Raw genomic sequence first — 19500 nt, 5'->3', positions numbered from 1 at the left:
GTGTAAATATTTTATTTACAGTTTCTCATACAAAAGGCATATAGTATTCTTCATGTACATTCATACCAGCAGCAGGGTTAAATTCATGCTGGCCGTTGTCTGGTGGCATCGACCAGCCAAATGTCTGGGGCGAGTTGGGGAAGGTCCACTGAGGTCCAGGAGCAAAACTGTCCACAGCATGATGATAGGGGCCCTGATGGTTTCCACCATTTGGGATTGGGTTTACCTCCTGGTGCTCGGTGTACTGCTGCCTGAATGGGGGCTGTCCCTCTCCCTGAAACTGAAACACAGACAGGTGGACTGTCAGTAAAATAAGAATACTTCAAGAATACTTCAATCAATTCCCCGGATAATGACAGAGTCAGAAACAGTGCTTTTTAATAATAGGAGATACTCTAATAGGAGATGTCTCTCTCCCTGAAACTGAAGGGGACAAGGGGACTGTCAGTAAAACGAGAATAGTTGTTTTAAATTATTGGCATTACACTTTTTTAAACACAGTCAATTCCCCAGATAATGACAGAATCATCATCATCATCGTTTATTTGTATAGCACTTTAAGAACACCCCAGGCAGACCAAAGTGCTGAACAACACAGATCAAAACAACAACCAAATTAAAAATACCATAAAATCAAATCATAAACAATTCTGTTCAATAATAGGAGATACTTACATGAAGTGGGACGCCCTGATTCACATGCTGAGGATGTGACCTCCTCCTAAACTTACTCCGTCTGTTTTGAAACCAAGTTTTTACCTAAAGACGGAAGAAAACAGAAAACATTTAATCAGTACAATGGACCCAAAATTCAATTTCTTATAATCTATTGAATTGAAAAACACTCACCTGTCTGTAGGTCAGACCTGTCATCTCTGCCAACTGTTTCATCTCCCTTGGCTCATAGTAACGTTTCAAATTAAAGTGATGGACAAGAATATTCAACTGCCTCTCCGTGAACACCACCCGGGCCTTTCCTTTAGGTTTCTCTGGAGCAGTGCTGGGAGGGTGCAGAGTGGCAGTGATGTTGCCATCCTGGCTTCTTGGGAGAGCAAAATCTTGTTTCTCTTCTGAGACTGAACTGGAAACAGCCTCAGAGGTATCAGCGGTTTTTTTGCTCATCTCCATTTTTAGAGCAGTCTCTGCCCATGTAGCGAGTTCTTCCAAGGATAGACTCCCTTCAGGGCCGCTGCCTGAACTCCACGAGTCTGTGAGGGTAAAGAGACAAGAGGACAAGTAAGCACAAGTCTATATGGTCCACATGGGTCAGTTGCTGATATGTTTTGGCACGACTGACTTTCTAACAGAAAAAATTAACAAAGGTTAAATTGATGAGTCTTAAATCCCAAAAGGTCTCAGACTGAAGAAGTCACAAAACATTTCTCCCATTGAAAACATTACATCCAGGTGAACTGAATCAACCTTCAGGGATTTACTTACCTGATGACTGAGCATCAACACAATGAATCTTAAACACAAAAGTTTCCCACAAAGTAGAAAAAAATAAGTCGGATATTTGTAGATTCTTTAAAACCAAAAAGAATTTAAAGTGGACTCTGTTCAACTGTGGAGGGAGAAATGGTGACTTCTGCCATCAGGACTTACAACACAGAGTAAAAGAGTATTTTTACAAGTTGACTTAGAGGTTAGCCAACTCTGTTCATATTAGCTCACCAGTCAACAATGCTGAGTACATACCTGGAGAAAAGTGCATCCCATAATCTTCCATGAAATCCCAGTGATTAAAAGAGGAAAACTGGAGAAAGTATCTCTGATGAAAGAGCTCCAAACCAAGCAGGAAGGTGACTTAAGAGCAATTCTCCTGGGCTTTTAAGGAGGTTTGTGGGTGTGGGCAGGAATGTGGGGGGGTTGAGCTTCTTCTTCGCTTTACAACCAGTCAGGTTGTTTCTACCAACTGGCATCATTTACATTTCTTTAAAATGCTGATTCTCAGGTCTGGAAAAAAAAGTACAGTTAGAAAGCTGCCGTGCAAAATGAGCTTTACCAAATCTTTCCACCTCACACTTTATAAAATATGAAACACTTAATGCCTAAAATTAGCAGCTAAAATTAGCAGCTAATTACTGAAATGAACTCACTGCATGTTTGCATCAATTAACGCAGTATTAGATCACCCAAAGAACTTTCCACTCACATAGAACATTTTTGCAAAAACATCTTCACGTTATTTGACCTGCAGCCGTTCAGTTACACCTCTGTGTAAACCCCCACAGCAGCTTTTTGAGGCAAAAATGGTTTTTGTACTCACAAATGTGGCACAGAATATCACAATGACCGCTGACCACTCATTTTGTCTTTATTAACTTTAATAAATGAGTCTGAAAGTGGCAAGTGAAATTAAGTCAATTTATCAAGGTCTGCATAGTTAATCATGTGTTTAAAACGAAACAAGGTGGTCTATATAATGTGAAGAATTTATTTAATAAAACAAACAAACAAATCTAATGAGTTTAGATTGTTCTGCTTTCATGTCAACTAGATCTGTGTTAGATGATTTTGATTTAACTTCCTGCTCTGGTTGTTTCAGACAAGCAACCAGTTTGATCTTTGCACCAATGATTAATTTGCTTTCTATTATCAGGAGATTTGTGCAAATAGTTTATAATTTCAAATGTATCAGAGCAAATACAGCTGCTCTTTAAATATATTTTAAACAAAATGTGTATTATTAGTATTGAAACCTGATATTTATTAAATGTTTTAAAATAAGCCAAATTGTACCAATATTACATACAAATAATGACTTAGACCTCTAATTTAGATCTTTGTAATCATGTGGAGAACATTACTGAGTTTATAAGATAGCAAAAGGTAGTTTCCCCCTTCTTTGAAAAGCACCTCTAAATGTGTGAAAAGTGAAATTAAAACACCCACATAAGCCAAGGTCAACAAAAGCAAGGCTAACGATCCACATCAACACATCTGGCCTCCTCTGGCTCATTCAGAATTCGAGACGAATTCGAGACGCACCCAGTTCACCCAGTGACCACTAAACATACGCTAATGTGTCTTTTAGAGTTCCTGTATCACACCCTGCTACCTCTGATTAATTATCAAGTCAATGCAGACAGATGGCACCAGGGCCATGAGAGATAAATGAGGGTAAAGGTGTTTGTGTTAACATGTCTTGATTTGAAGTAACTGCAAAGACACAGAAGTCATATTGTTTGCAGATGATACAAAGTTGTTGTGGAAGTAACTTGGAACAACTTCTGAATGAACTAGAAAATCAATTTAGGACTTGGTTTTTCTATAACGATTTAACACTGAATCTGAGCAAAACAAATCTCATACTATTTGGGAGTCAAGCAAATTATATCATTAATAAACTGATGATAAATAACATAGAATTAGGATAATAAACCAAACCCACTTTTTAGCCTTTTTATTAAATACTCTTACATTTAAAGGCTTGACTGACCTCAGAACTCTACACATAATTTATAAAGCAACAAACAAATCTTTGACCCACAACATTTAGGACTTGATCAGGGCTTGTGTGGAACCTTCTTTAAATCTCAGTGATTCACCGAGATAGAAAACAATTTGAAAGAGTGAGTGGTGAATCAAAGAGAAGAAATTAAATAAACTTAATGCAAACTGCACAAAAGAATGTAAAACTCAGCAATACATCTAGTGAGCAGCACTTCTCTGAGCGAAACGAGCTTCTTGATGTCAGAGGTCAAAGGAGAAAGACCAGATGACTTCATGCTAATAGGAAGGCAGCAGAGACTAAAAATAACCACCCATTTAAAGCAAACTATACAGAAGACCATCTCTGAGAACACAACATGTCAGAATTTGAAGCACATGGGCTAGAAGCAGCAGAAGACCACACTGGCTACAACAGCTGTCAGCTAAGAACAGCAAACTGAGGAAACAGACTCACAAATATTAGACAATAAGAGATTGGAGAAATGTTTCCTGGTCTGATGAGTCTCCATTTCTGCTGTGACATTCTGGGTCAGAGGTTAAACACAAGATTTCATGACTTTCACTTTTTAACATCCTCAAATATTGTAAATTATGATGTTAGAGACTCAATGAAAGCAAAACAAAAATGCAGACAGTATTTAATCATAGCAAAGTCGTCATTTGTTGGAAGAAAATGGATGGCACTGACTGCAACATTTACAATATATATAAAAAGTTGACTTTATCAGTCTCCTACTCGAGCCTTCATCTGCCCCACCAACTCTGGGGAAAAGAAGGGAAAAAAGATTTACATTACATTTTAATGTTTTTCTTATTGTTTTATTTTAACTGAGATTCACTGAGTCTTATCAAAACAGCCTCTGTTTTATATTTAAATGGAAAGAAGATAGAATCTACAAGAAATAAAACAGTTAAACAGGATAAAACATGTGTGTAGCTTCCATGTTGAAAAACTGCAGATGAGTTGTGAGTCTTTTAAATCTTTGTGAAAACCACCAGCATGTGGTTTGGCAAGACCAAGATTGAATAATAATAATGGATTACATTTATAATGTGCTTTTCAGGACCCCTCAAAGCGCTTTACAATACCACTATTCATTCACTACAGTTGTAGCCATGGCTGCCATATCGCGCCATCGGCCCCTCTGTCCATCACCAGTAGGCGGTAGGTAAAGTGTGTTGCCCAAGGACACAACAACCGAGACTGTCCGAGCCGGCAACCTTCCGATTACAAGACGAACACCCAACTCTTGAGCCACGATCACTCACGATGGAAGAAATCTTCATCTGAAGCTTTGCTGAACATAAGGATTTCTCTCCGGTCATCACGATTCGGCCTTTATCCTGATCAAGTTCTAAATGTTTTGGCCAAAGATTTGTTTGTTGCTTTATAAATTATGTGTAGAGTTCTGAGGTCAACAAAGTCTTTAAATTTAAGAGTATTTAATAAAAAGGCTAAAAAGTAAGTAGATTTTAATTTTGAGATTGGACTCTCACTTTTATAAAACTTGTGTGTACTGCCAAGCACTGTTTTAATATATAAATATATTAAAACAGTGCTTGGCAGTACACACAAGTTTTATAAAAGTGAGAGACATCTGAAGAGAGTTCTTAGGGGACACACTCGTCACAAAAGCGTACTCTGACCTGCAAGTCTTGGTTAAATTCATTGACAACCAGTTGCAGTACTCTGGTAGCTTCACGCGTACTGATGGATATATGCTAAATGCAGAGAACATTGACTACGCGTGAGGAAAGAGGATGTGCACTTGGTGTTGACTGAGCTGGATCCCTGAGGGGTGGCATTGAGGCACACAAGACGTCTCAGGCGAAGGCGAACTATTTTTCAAAAGGGCTGAACTTCATCTGGCACCTGTACTCCTACGGCAAACTTAAACCATATGGCATCTCAATCAATGAGAGTGTTGATGGTTTGTCGAGAAAAATAATCTGTCTTAATGCATACACAACAAATAGTAATCTGAAAGTGATCGGGGGGTGTTACGTAGAAGCGGTGCAGCGGTGTAGAGTTGCCAGAGGTGATCTTGGAACAGAAAATGGCCATGTTATAGGCTTTCAGTGTTTCCTTGTGCCCGTGGCTCCTTACGACACCTTTGAGAGTTACCTGGAGGGAGGAAGTACTTCCAATGAAAGAATTGAATACTGGTGGCATTTTCTTCACAGCCAGTGTCTGGAGTTCTGGTTATTCTTATTTGCAGACATCAGAGACAATGGGTACTTTGATGGTGGGTTTCCGGACAAAAACCTTCAGTTTGTTTTGCATGGGTCTTATCCGGGTGAGCTAATAAATTATGTTTTCTTGCATGTATGGATGCATGCGTTTGTGAGTGAGAGATAAAGGGAATGGAGGAAGTGATAGAGAGGGAGTAGAAAAAGTATAGTGAGTGATGAGATGTGGACCAGATTGAGGGAATGGAGAGACTTGCAGGAAGAAAGAGACAAGAGAGGGAGAAGAGGTGGAGAGCAGCAGGGAGTAAATGAAATGAAAATTGTGTAAATACTATAATTTAGGCTTAAGAAATCGGCTACCTTAAAGAACAGTGTAACAACCAAGACTAGAGAAAGATCTGTGTTCAAGATGTTGACGTGGCATATGTAAACTTCTTATCTATAATATTAAGTCTTTACAATAAACACTATCCCCTGGTGAATAAAGCAAAGAAAACTGAAAACATGGCTAACAAACGCATGTAAGAAAAAGAATCTGTTATACAAGAACAAACTTATAAAAGGTATAAGATAAATTCATAATAATTATGAGAACGCGTAAAATAAATTACTACAGTAAACTTTTAGATAAAAAAATATGAAAAGCGTGGACAGTACTAAATGATATTGTAAATAAAGGAACTAAAAGATTGGAATATCCCAATAACTTTCAAACACAAAATACACTGATCAGTGACATAAAACAATTTGCAAATGGTTTTAATGACTTTTTTTCTTAATGCTGGTCCTGGCTTACCTAAAGAAATTGTAAAAACTGGACACCCTTCTAAAAATAAAACATTAACTATTACTGTAGCAAACTCAGCGGGAGTAGATGAACCAAGCCAATGGTAAAGACTAATGTAAAATATCACAGCATTACAATCACAGGAGTTAGTGTGTGGAACACCTGTACATATGAAATTAACAAAAGTACATCAATACAAAAATTCATACGATTGTTTAAAAATAATAAATTGCACAGTGGGGCAGCACAACTGACACAGCAACACACACGGGGAAACAAGGAACCAGGAGAAGATCACACCACAACCATAAATGATTAAGAAAGATGAATAAAACTCATATATATAGTTATATATATATATATATAGGGCTGTTTTAATTTTATGCATTATGTGTTTTATTTCTATATTTTTGCTGTTTTCTGTTATTCTATTGTTTTGAACTTATTTTCTGTACAGCACTTTGTTCCTGTGCTGGGTATTTTAAAGTGCTTCATAAATAAAATTGGATTGGAACTTTGTGTTGACAAGATTGTTAGTTAAACAATTACAAGTCTACAAATCAGTATTGTTTGCATGGACAGCAACTTTTTTAAAAATTTGTTTATTAAGAGATTATACAAACTTATATACGTTGTATTGTATACATCTTACGTGACATATTTTATCAAACATTTCTTTCCCAATCATTTTAACGTTTTCTTGTTAAACAAAAGACAAATTAAAATACAAAAAACATCATACCAACACAAGAACAGAAAATTCAGAAAAGAAAAAAAGAAGAAAAAAGTGAGTAAATTAGAAAAAATATTAAATAAATAAATTAAATTAAATTTAAAAAAATTTAAATTCAACACTATATAAATACAATTTAAAAAATTAAATTAAATTAAAAAAGAATAGAAGGGGGAGGGGGGTAAATCCTATGCCTACCTTTAAAAAAAAAAAAAAGAACATTTCAAATTCTTTTCAATCTATTCGGAGGGTGGGTAAATTGCATTGTTCTAAGGAAAAGATTTGAGATATTCCACAAGAATGTCCGGACAGTATTAAGCCATTGCAATGCAGATGGAAGTAAAATACAGCATCTAGCAAGAAGGGAACAAAAAGCTAAGATCTCAGTTTGCTGGGGAGTTACATTAAGAGGGATCTTTGGAACTCCAAATATGGCAACTAAAGGCTCTTCTCGGATCTGACTTCCAAGAACCCCTGACAGTACAGAAAAGAAATCAGTCCAAAATTGGTTCAAACTTGGGCAGAAGAAAAACATATAATAATAATAGATTGGATTTATATAGTGCTTTTCAAGGCACCCAAAGCGCTTTACAATGCCACTATTCATTCACTCTCGCATTCACTCACTGGAGGCAAGCTACGGTTGTAGCCACAGCTGCCCTGGGGCAGACTGACAGAAGCCAGGCTGCCATATCGCGCCATCGGCCCCTCTGGCCATCACCAGTAGGGTAAAGTGTCTTGCCCAAGGACACAACGACCAGGACAGAGAGCCCGGGGATCGAACCGGCGACCTTCCGGTTACAAATACGCTTCCCAAACCCCTGAGCCACGGTCGCAAGGGGAGGTGTGACATCTGTCACATTGGTCTATAATTGATGGAAACTTTAAACTGTATAAGCTGTAGCCTAGCACATGGTGTACTTGAACGCATGATGAGATTCACCTTATCCCACCATGATTCAAACAGTTCAACACCTAATTCATGCTCCCAGGCGGTTCTGATTTTACCTGATGGATTAGATTCGGTCACCATAAGCATACAATATATATTTGATAGAGGTGATTTTTGATTAGGCGTAACAGCCAGAAGGTCAACCCATGATGGATCAGCAGGGAGAATTGGGGAATTTGGAAACAGTGATGAGACACAGTCTAATTTGCAAATAGAGAAGGGGCCTGTAGGACTCACAGGCCGTAGGCTCTTTGCCTTTCTTCAGTAAAACTGAAATAGATTCCTTCGTTAAAGTGGGGGGCAGCCAGCCTTTTCTCAGTGATTCATTATATAGATCAAGAAGGAGAGGGGCTAGCTTGTCTTTAAATTTTTTTAACAACTCAGCTGGAAATCTGTCGGAGCCTGGGGCCTTACCGCTCGCATACACTTGATTGAGCCAAAAACGTCCTCTATTTTAATAGGAGCGTCGAGCTGCAACTTTTTTTTTTTTTTTTAAAGTGAACATATAAGGAAAAGTGTCCACCAAGTATTTCCTGCCATGGCGTCCACGTCACCATGGTAATGGCACAGCCAGATAACAACATGAGATTTCAAAACATATGTACATTTAACGAGTTACTTTTAATGAACCTCAACATAATTACTTTTATAATTCTGTTATTTATCAGACTCCTGAATAGTATGAGTTTTGTTTTGCTCAGACTCAGTGTTAACTGATTATAGAAATAACCGAGAACTCAGTTAAATTGATTTTCTAGTTCATTCAGAAGTTTTTCCAAGTTACTTCCACAATAACTTTGTGTCATTTGCACATAATATGACTTCTGTGTCTTTGAAATTACTTCAAGTCAACACAGAAACCTTTATTTATCTCTCATGGCCCTGGTGCCATCTGTCTGCATTGACCTGATAATTAATCAGAGGTAGCAGGGTGTGATACAGGAACTCTAAAAGACACATTAGCGTATGTTTAGTGGTCACTGGCTGAACTGGGTGCGTCTCTAATTCTGAATGAGCCAGAGGAGGCCATATCCATGTGTCCGTGGGTTTATGACGAGTGTTGTTGTGGATCGTTAGCCTTGCTATTGTTTACATCGACTTATGTGGGTGTTTTAGTGTCAGAGACTTTTACAATGTAGAGGTGCATTTCAAAGGTGAAAGCTACCATGTGCTACCTTATAAACTCAGTAATGTTCTCCACATGGTCAAAAATATCTTAATTATGTAAGTCATTAGTTGTATGTAATATTGGTATAATTTTGCTTATTTTAAAACATTTTCAAAGATGCTGAGTTCAATTGGTGTAATTTCAGCTGCCACTTTTAAACTGTTTCATTTAATAAAGTTAATGAAGACAAAACGAGTGGTCATCGTGATATTCAGTGTCAGACTTTTTTAATGGTTTGTCAGAGTTTGAAAAACTTGTTTTGACCTTAAAAAGCTGCTTTGGGGGTTTACACAAAGGTGCAACTGAACGCCTGGAGATCAAATTAGTGTGAGGATGCATTTGCAAAAATGATCTATGTGAGTGGAAAGTTCTTTCCACTCACATAGACACTTTCCACTTAATCTTGCTTTCACTCACCCACTGACTGAACAACCCAAAGAACAACCAAATGAAAGACCCACTGAACAACCCACTAAACAACCTACTGAACAACGCACTGAACGACCCATTGAACGACCCACCGAACTGAATTTGGTGTTGAATTTTTTTTTTTTTGCTAATTTAAGAGCAGTTAAAACGGACACTAAAGTAATGGGTAAGAGGTTAAATTGAAAGTAAAACAGTAATTTTAGGCATTACATTTTTGAGATTTTATAAAGTGTGAGGTGGAAGGATTTGGTAAAGCTCATTTGTACGGCTGCTTTCTAACTGTACTTTCTGTTTTCAGACCTCAGAAACAGCATTTTAAAGAAATTTAAATGATGCCAGTTGGTTGAAACTTGGTAGGGTAAAGCGACTCACAAAGGAAGAAGCTCAACCCCCCACAATCCTGCCCACACCCACAAACCTCCTTAAAAGCCCAGAATTGCTCTTAAATCAGCCTTAGGATACACAGCACTATCCTGCTTGGTTTGGAGCCCTTTCATCAGAGATACTTTTTCCAGCTTTCCTCTTTTGATCACTGGGACTTCAAAGATGGAACATGGGATGCACTTTTCTCCAGGTATGTACTCAGCATTGTTGCCTGGTGAGCTACATGAATAGAGTTGGCTAACCTCTAAGACAACTTGCAAAAATACTCTTTCACTCTGTGTTGTAAGTCCTGATGGCAGAAGTCACTCTTGGTTCTGAATAATGTATAAATATCCCACTTTTTTTCTGGGAAACTGTTGTGTTTCAGACTCAGCAATTTACTTTTTAAAAACTTTTTTTTCCTGCTGTCTCAGAAGAGAAACAAGATTTTGCTCTCCCAAGAAGCCAGGATGGCAACATCACTGCCACTCTGCACCATCCCAGCACTGCTCCAGAGAAACCTAAAGGAAAGGCCCGGGTGGTGTTCACAGAGAGACAGTTGAATATTCTTGTCCATCACTTTAATTTGAAACATTACTATGAGCCAAGGGAGATGAAACAGCTGGCAGAGATGACAGGACTGACCTACAAACAGGTGAGTGTTTTTCAACTTACTACAACATAAGAAATTGAATTTTGGGTCCATTGTACTGACTAAATGTTTTCTGTTTTCTTCTATCTTTAGGTAAAAACTTGGTTTCAAAACAAACGGAGTAAGTTTAGGAGGAGTTCACATTCTCAGTATGTGAATCAGGATGTCCCACTTCATGTAAGTATCTCCTATTATTAAACAGAATTGTTTCTGATTCTGTCATTATCTGGGGAATTGACTGTATTTAAAAAAGTGTAATACCAATAATTTAAAACAACTATTCTCGTTTTACTGACAGTCCCCTTGTCCCCTTCAGTTTCAGGGAGAGAGACAGCCCCCGTTCAGGGAGCGGTACACCCAGCACCAGGTAAATTCAATGAGAATGGGTGCAGATAATCAGGCCCACTATTCTCATGCTGTGGGCAATTCTGCGGCTGGACCTCAATGGACCCTCCCCGACTCCCCTCAGATGTTTGGCTGGTCAATGCCACCAGGCAACGGGCATCACGAATACGACACAGCTGTTCAAAACCCAGCAAAAATGTCCACTATGATCGAAGCAATGGGAAGAGCTGTGAGTACTCAGACTGTTCTCATTGAACACAACATGGATAAGATCTTGGAGAAGCTCACGGCTCTTCAACAAGAAATTGACAGACCTGGTGACGAGTGACAGACATTTAGACTGTCTGTGAAATTGGAGGCACCAAACCCAAACATCATCTCTCCCCTGCATACCGATGTCCCTGGAAAGCCCATCAAGACCTTTTTTTTACTGTTACTGTTTTAGAGGTCCTTTTTTTCCTCTTGTCCCTGATGTACGAATTTTCACTGTCTTTTTGTCTTTTTGGTTTCTTCCTGGTGCGGCTACATCCGCAGCCCCAGGACACAGGAATTTCATTGCATGTTGTACTTTGTATGACTGTGTATTTGACTAATAAAATTTGATTTGAACACCAGTTCAGCACTGAATGGAATATAAACAACCCAGGACTTTTTTAAAAATTATTTTTATTGTCTTCATGTAGCTCAACAGTCTCAGATTTGATCGCTTTCAGTAAAGTGGGAGGGGGGTATTCAATATCCAATGGATTTTAGAAATATTAGAATTCAGTAGGCTCCGGCTACTGTAAATAGTCAAAATAGCCAAAATACATACTGGGATATCAGAGAAAACACCATCAGAAATTCTGCATATAAGATTAAGAGATGAATTCATCAAAATGTGTTTTGTTTCATTTTGTTGTAAAAAATATTGTACATGAAGAAAATTCTCTTCCTTGTGTGTGAGAAACTGTAAATAAAATATTAGTTTCACCCATTCAAACTGAACTTTCTACATGTCTCCAAACCTTCTGTCAGAGACTGAACATCCCCATATGGAAAAGAAATAGTAAAAACTTATATGTGATTTACTCATGAAAGTGGCCACTTTCCCATTACTTTCATATATTGTTTTAGTAAGTATCCAAAACATACAAGTTTCATTATCAAATTTTTCAAGGGATCTTATATCTGTTTTCACTCTTATATGCTTTTCATACAAGTTTCACACAAGACAGATCCAAACTTTATAAGATTTATATATATCTTTTCCATATGGGTCCAAATGTTTTAGAGACTTTAAACCTCTATCTTTCCATGTTAACTTGAGCTACAATCCTCTATATTCACAATCAAAGTATGAGACAGATAATCTAAAGAATCTGGAGCTTTCAAATGGACAAAAAGATTTTTCCAGGAATACCTCAAATAACAACCCTACCTCAGACTTCATTTTAAGAAACCTGAGACGATACAGTGGAAAGTTTTTGCCTCTGTGATTATCTTCCTAAGACTCTAAATGTTGGGTTTTATTTTAATTGTTAACAAGTCTGATGCTGATTACTTGGTAAAGCTCCAAAAACATTTTATTGTCACCTTTTCTACTCTCTGCTCTGTGACTACAGAGTCTTGAAATGAAATGTGCAATGTTATTAAATCTTCCCCTTACTGAACACCTGAAGTCAGCTCATTTAAAGTGTAGGATGCTCCTGATGGCCATGTATGTTTGTACCAGGGCTGTGTTGGGATCTGTCAAGGAATGTTACGATGGGGCATGGTGGCTGGAGGTTGCCAGGTTCTTGCTCACAGTGCCACCATGATCATGACTGGGAAGCGTACCAGAAACCAGGCGCCTTGCAGCAGGAGCACAGTGGTGTCCAGCAGAGCCTGAGTGGAGCTGTCAGAACAGCTAAGCTGCAGGAATGAAAAATCAAGTCAATAAATGAGCAGCACTGAGTCTAATAATCCATGTAATGTTGTCTTTGAGAGTTTCTGAAAAGCATTATGACATAAGGTGTTTTTCAATGTCCTGAATTTGAGCAATGAAATACAAGAGGCATACAGATTAATGAATGCATCATTAACTGAGTGAATGTGGATTGATATTGTACATTCAGCTAAGTAATTTCAAAGACACAGAAGTCATATTGTTTGCAGATGACACAAAGTTATTGTGGAAGTAAATTGGAACAACTTCTAAATGAACTACAAAAAAACTAAGAAATTGAAGACTTGGTTTTTCTATAATCAATTAACACTGAATCTGAGCAAACAAAACTCATACTATTCAGGAGTCTGATGATAAATAACATAGAATTAAAATAAATTATCTGAAAGAACAAACTTCTTCCGGTGATAATAAATCACAAACCATCATGGTCATTATGAATATATCGATATAACCTGTAAAGCACACACAAAGTGTAATAGGGATCATAAATAAAACCACATCAACAGAACCATCAAATCCACTTTTTATTAAATACTCTTAAATTTAAAGACTTGGTTGACCTCAGAACTCTACACATAATTTATAAAGCAACAAACAAATCTTTGGCCCACAACATTTAGGACTTGATTAGGATAAAGACCAAATCATGACGACCTGAGAGAAATCGTTATGTTCAGCAAAGCTTCAGATGAGGATTTCTTCCACCTTGGTCTTGCCAAACCACATGCTGGTGGTTTTCACAAAGATTTAAAAGACTTCCATGTCATCTGCAGTTTTCAACATGTGAGCTACATACATGTTTTATCCTGTTTTACAGGTTTATTTCTTGTAGATTTTATTTTCTTGCTATTTAAATATAAAACATAGGCTGTTTTGACAAGACTCAGTGAATCTCAGTTAAAGTAAAAAAAAGAAAGAAAGAATTAACATGTAATGTACGTCTGTTTTTGCTTTTTTCCTCAGAGTTGGTGCAGTAGATCAAGGCTCATGCAGGAGACTGATAAAGTCAACTTTATATATGTTGGAAATGTTTCAGTCAGTGCCATTCATTTTCTTCCAACAAATGACGACATTTCTAGGATTAAATACTGGCTCTAACATTATAATCTACAATATTTGATAGGATGTTAAAAAGTGCATGCATGTTACACTTTACAAGTTGTAAAATCTTGATTGCTCGCAAAGATATGTTGTAACAAATGGTATAAAAAAATCCAGGGCTTTCTTAGCAATAATTGGATACTTGTCCATTTGTCGACACCAAAACGTTGAGAGTGTTGTTGTTCTGAAGAGTTGCTGTTGAACCTGGCTCTGCTGAATTTCAATGATTTCGTCAAGGTATTCATCATTGACATCTGCTGTCTCAACAGCAAACGTGAACGGCTGTCTCACCCATGCTGGATATGACTCTCTTGTAGGGAAATATCTGTCGAGAGACTTTGCAAGCTCATCTAAGTGCGTTGCAATTGTTTGCTTCAGTTCCGTGGATACAGAAACATCTCCGATTCCAGACACATCTTCGACCTTACTTACACAGTTGTCCAGAAGGGGGAAGTTTGCAAAGTTGTTGTTCTCTGTTCGTCGTTTCCATAACGTTAGCTTTTTTTGAAAAGCCTTCAGGTGTTCTTCCGCTTCTATGATATTTACTCCACCACCCTGCATCTGCTGATTGAGATGATTGAGAGCTGCGAATATATCAGCCATGTACGCTAAAATGAGAATGAACTCAGGATTTTTGAAGCAATCTGCATGACAGTGTTGGTGCTCTTGCAAAAACAGGGCTAATTCCACACGCATGGCAAAAACACGATTCAGCACCTGTCCCCGGGATAACCACCGAACATTAGAATGGTACAGAAGTACCTCGAATTCAGAGCCCATTTCTTTACACAGCTCACTGAAGATGCGGTGCCTCAGAGCACTATTTCGCACATAGTTCACACATTCCACCACGGTTTTTAATACTTCTGCCATTTTTGGAGGCAAGGTTTTTGTTGCCAATGCATGCCTGTGCAAAATACAATGAGTCACAATGATGTGTGGTGCATTGGCTTTTACTAGCGCACCAAAACCAGAGTTTCTTCCCAGCATGACGGGAGCTCCGTCTGTACAAACTGCAGAAACCATGTCCCATGAAAGATTGTTGTCTCCGAAGAAGTCATCCACAAGCTTCTTCACATCGGCTGCCTTAGTTGTTGTTGTAAGAGGCTTACAAAATAAAAAATCTTCTTTTATCATGTCATCTTTCACATAGCGCACAAAAACAGTAAGCTGGCTTAGATTAGCAACGTCTGTGCTCTCATCGAGCTGAAGGCTGAATTTTGCCGGGCTTGAAATCAGATCGGCGACTACTTGAGCCAAGATGTCTTTACTCATGTCTTCTATTCTGTCGCTGACGGTGTCATTTGAAAGAGGAATTTGTGATAATTTACCTTCGGCCGCTGTTCCGAGTATCAGATTTGCCATCTTTAACGCGGCTGGTTTCACGAGTGTTTCACCAATGGTGTGTGGCTTGCCCTGCTTTGCGATCAGGTAAGCAACTTCGTACGATGCTGTGAGGATCGGTTTGTTAACGGGTACAAATCCAAGAGCAGGCAGAGTGGGCCTTTCATCGAATCTGGCTCTCTTCACCTTGAATTCAGCAAGTGTTGTGTTCTTGTATTCCCCGTCTCCATGCAGCTTCAAGAAGTGTTCCTTTAGTTTTGCCGGTGCGAGACTAGAGTTGCTCAACTTGGCGTTGCAAATCATGCAGATAGGACGCTCACTCCCATCACGTTCCGTGATACATGTAAATCCATATTGTACATATTCGTCCAACCACTTTCTTTTTTTGCCCGACATAGTTAGTATGGATTAAAATGTTAAAAAAAAAATCACGCGAAGTACTACCACGACATTCACATGTTGACTACTGCGCGCGCTACATTCCCTGCAGCCCTGATTGGCCAAGCAGTGTAGCATGATCGTCTGCAGCCAGTGATGGCCAGAAGGGGGCGTGTCATCACAAATTTACACGATAATTCGGGCGTGGCTGGACCTCTGCGACCTCCGCAGTGGAGGCTCTGCCGAACCCCTGAGACCGACTCACCGAACCCCTAGGGTTCAATCGAACCCAGGTTAAGAACCACTGATCTAGACTATCTAAAATATACCCCAGCATTCCTGACCTGTGCAACAGATGCAACACCTCCCCCTGTGATTTAACTCATATGTTTTTTGCCTGCCCGTCACTTCAATTATACTGGACTTTTTACTCTGAAGTGCTCTCTCATGTTTTGAGCGTTACTCTCAAACCATGTCCACTAGTTGCCATTTTTGGTGTTTCTGAGGACGGCACCCTGAACCTTAGTCGTAAGCAACTGGATATTATCGCTTTCACTTCACTGTTGGCACGACATAGAATTTTTCTGTTTTGGAAAGCTCATCACCCTCCAGCCCGATCACGTTGGCTGGAAGATGTTATGTTCTTTTTAAAAATGGAGAAAATACAATTTAGACTCGGAGGAAATGTTAATAAGCCTTTTATCATTTACTTTAATTCATTGAAAACACTTACAACAGACTAAACTTTTGTACCATGGGGTTTTTTTTTGTTCTGGTTCTGGGAGGGAGTTGATTTTTTAATAATTTTTTTGTTTGTTTGTTTTTTTGTTGTTGTTTTCTGTGCGTGGGTTGTTGTTTTTTGTTTTTCTTCCTTTTTTTTCTTTCTTTTTTCTGTTTTATTGTTATCATCCGAATTTTAATGGCCTAATCGGTTTTGATATATGTCTTTATATCGGTTGGTACTTGCTGTATTGGTCCTGAAATGTCAAATTACATGTGCAAAACTTTATAAATAAAGAGGGGGGGGAAAAGAAATACATGATGGACATATGATGTGAAAAATTCTCATCTAGTAAAAAAACCAAAACTAATGAGTTGTTGACTGTGAGCTGCAGCTGGTGTAAATCATGATTTTTATGGATATTTCTCACCGGTGAGTTGAGAACAGTTTAACTTGTTCTGCTTTCATATCAACTAGATCTGTGTTAGATGATTTTGATTTAACTTCCTGCTCTGGTTGTTTCAAACAAGCAACCAGTTTGATCTTTGCACCGATATTTGATTTACTTTCTATTATCAGAAGATTTGTGCACATAGTTTATAATTTCAAATGTTTCAGAGCAAATACAGCTGCTCTTTAAATATATTTTTGCATGAAATCTGTATTGTTTCAGTGAGTATTGAAACCTTATATGTGTAAAATGTTTTAAAATAAGCCAAATTATACCAATATTACACACAAATAATGACTTACACCTCTAATTTAGATCTTTGTGATCATGTGGAGAACATTACTGAGTTTATAAGGTAGCAAATGGTAGTTTCACCTTCTTTGAAATGCACCTCTACATTGTAAAAGTCTCTGACACTAAATCACTAAATCACCCACATAAGTCAATGTAAACAATGTCAAGGCTAACGATCCACATCAACGCCCATCATAAACCCACAGACACATGCACCTGGTTGCAACCAATAATCAAGTCACTTAATAATGCATTTGTGATGGCTTTCTGCTTTGGACAATTCATGCTGTACTGCCCGGCACAAGTGTCCAGAAACTGTGAAATGGAAGGCTGTTGGTATCTTCTGAATTAGTTAAATGTCACAATAAGGAGAGAGAGCACTGTCTATTTTTGATCACTTTCATCATATAGTATATATACACTAAGTTTATTCTGTCTGTAATTAATAAGAAAACTCCAGACAATTCCATTCTGAGCTTAAGAAGCTTCTGATAGGTTAGTAGAGTCCATTTGAGTAAATTGGTGGCACACCTGTGGATGCATATAAGGAACCCCCAAAATAACCTTAAATCGTATGAAAAAGCTTCTAGAAAACAAATTGTAGACTTTAAATTGGCTAGTTTTAAAATTAAAGAAACAGAGAGGATACAGCTGAAATTCAAACTGCTGGCCTTTCTTTGACCACTTCAAAGGATTACACACTGGTTACAGAATCTGTGAGAAATCTGAAGCTATATGTGACGAATACACATCAAAGATAAACTAGACTATATTATTAGCAACACTTCTGCCAATATGTGGAAAGCATTCAATGTCTGCTTCCCAACTGAGCAATGTGAGGAACATAAATGTTTTCTGTTATTTGCATTAGTGATGGGATTTCCGGCTCTTTTTAGAGATCCGGCTCTTTCGGTTCGGCTCACTAAAAAGAGCCGGCTCTTTCGGCTCCGAACCGGCTCTTCAGGTTGTTTTGTTGCTTTAATTAATTAATTATTAACAATAATATAAAATTATGCACAAAAGGAATTACTAACGTAAAAAGTGGTTTTATTTATATATGTTTATATATAAATATATGCGGTGGCCCCTAGAGACAAAACACGTACAAACTCCAAAACACATTTATAGCATGAACTGAACTTCCAAAGCAGAGCTACTAGATCACTTAAATTACACAATTGAAAGCATGTGTGTATTGTTTGTGTATTTATACACAGGCACTCATATATATATTCAAATAATTAAAAAAAAAGTTCATTTACCTGTTATTACCACACACCAAATCCGGTCATTGGTACTTGCTGGCTTGTGTAGCCACAAGATAACAAAGGCTCAACACTGCGCCCAGCATCCTGGAGCACTTCTGTTGTCTTTTGTACGTGTTTTGAGTTTTTATGTGCTTCTGAGTTTTTATATGCTTCTGAGTTTTTACGTGCTTCGGAGTTTGTACGTGTTTTTACGTGTTTTGGAGTTTGTACGTGTTTTTACGTGTTTTGGAGTTTGTACATGCTTCAGAGTTCGTACGTGATTTGAAGTTTGTATGTGCTTTGTCTCTAGGGGCCACCGTAAATATACTTTTATTTATTCACTCCACATAAAATGTAATAAATAAATCATATAATACAAAAATCAACTATTCACATTTCAAGTTTTAACTATTTAAATTTTCAGCTTTTTCCTTTCACAAATTTAAAGTGAAAAGAACACAAAACACTGCAAACCACAACACAATTAAATATAAATTATAATATGAAAACTAAAAGAACATGCATATTCTCTGTCATATGGACCTGCATGAATAAACTTTCTCAATCCTTTATCATCTGCAACCGAAAATAGTTGTGGATGATTACTATACCTTTCTAATGTTGTTGTCCCTGCCTCTCTTTCTCTCCCTCCCGCTCTGTTCCTGTGCTACTGAGTGTAACTACCGCCCCTCCCCCCTCTGCCCAGCGTAAAGCACAAGGCTCGCGTGCAGAGTGAAGCGGAAAAAAAGTGCGAGAGAGAGGCTGAGAGAAAAAAAAAAAAACCCACGTGACGGCTCGCGATAAGGAGCCGGCTCGCGTCGTTCACGTCAAAGAGCCGGCTCTAAGAGCCATTTCGTTCGCGAACGACCCATCACTAATTTGCATTCCCATCAGCGTAAAGCTGGGCATACACTGTGCGTTATTCAGCTTCTGCTCAAACTGTACAATTGACTCGCAGG

At 38.1% G+C, this 19500-nt stretch overlaps 3 protein-coding genes and 1 pseudogene across 5 annotated transcripts in view; 1 reads left to right on the top strand and 3 right to left on the bottom strand.

Moving 5' to 3' along the window:
- Window positions 1–19168, bottom strand: LOC309713814 (homeobox protein NANOG-like). Of its 2 annotated transcripts, none has more exons than XM_082545685.1 (5): window positions 19153–19168; window positions 1699–1956; window positions 850–1208; window positions 676–759; window positions 1–280 (listed from the first exon to the last, which is right to left on the bottom strand). In XM_082545685.1, exons 2-5 carry the CDS (start codon window positions 1727–1729, stop codon window positions 26–28), a joined length of 729 nt encoding a protein of 242 aa, XP_082401811.1. In that variant the 5' UTR covers window positions 1730–1956; window positions 19153–19168; the 3' UTR covers window positions 1–25. The 2 variants fall into 2 exon arrangements, with proteins under 2 accessions (XP_082401811.1, XP_082401812.1); XM_082545686.1 differs by having other exon boundaries at window positions 1–274.
- Window positions 10255–11943, top strand: LOC309713815 (homeobox protein NANOG-like). Its single transcript, XM_082545687.1, has 4 exons — window positions 10255–10289; window positions 10513–10733; window positions 10824–10907; window positions 11047–11943. Exons 1-4 carry the CDS (start codon window positions 10262–10264, stop codon window positions 11401–11403), a joined length of 690 nt encoding a protein of 229 aa, XP_082401813.1. The 5' UTR covers window positions 10255–10261; the 3' UTR covers window positions 11404–11943.
- Window positions 11980–19500, bottom strand: part of LOC309713817 — a 31202-nt pseudogene continuing 23681 nt past the window's right edge. The window contains exon 8 of the transcript XR_014280688.1: window positions 11980–12968. The product of XR_014280688.1 is annotated as an uncharacterized misc_RNA (transcript). The remainder of the gene's footprint in view (window positions 12969–19500) is intronic.
- LOC309714609 (protein FAM200C-like) lies at window positions 12858–15753 on the bottom strand (the record flags this gene model as incomplete). The annotated part of the gene is made up of 2 exons (XM_082547156.1): window positions 12858–12968; window positions 14311–15753. The coding sequence occupies 2 exons, from the start codon at window positions 15751–15753 to the stop codon at window positions 12858–12860; spliced, it is 1554 nt and encodes a 517-aa protein (XP_082403282.1).

Source organism: Aulonocara stuartgranti, assembly GCF_965226115.1.
Source record: "Aulonocara stuartgranti genome assembly, chromosome: 9".
Taxonomy (NCBI): Eukaryota; Metazoa; Chordata; class Actinopteri; order Cichliformes; family Cichlidae; genus Aulonocara; species Aulonocara stuartgranti.
This window is presented reverse-complemented; position numbering and strand designations above follow the sequence as displayed.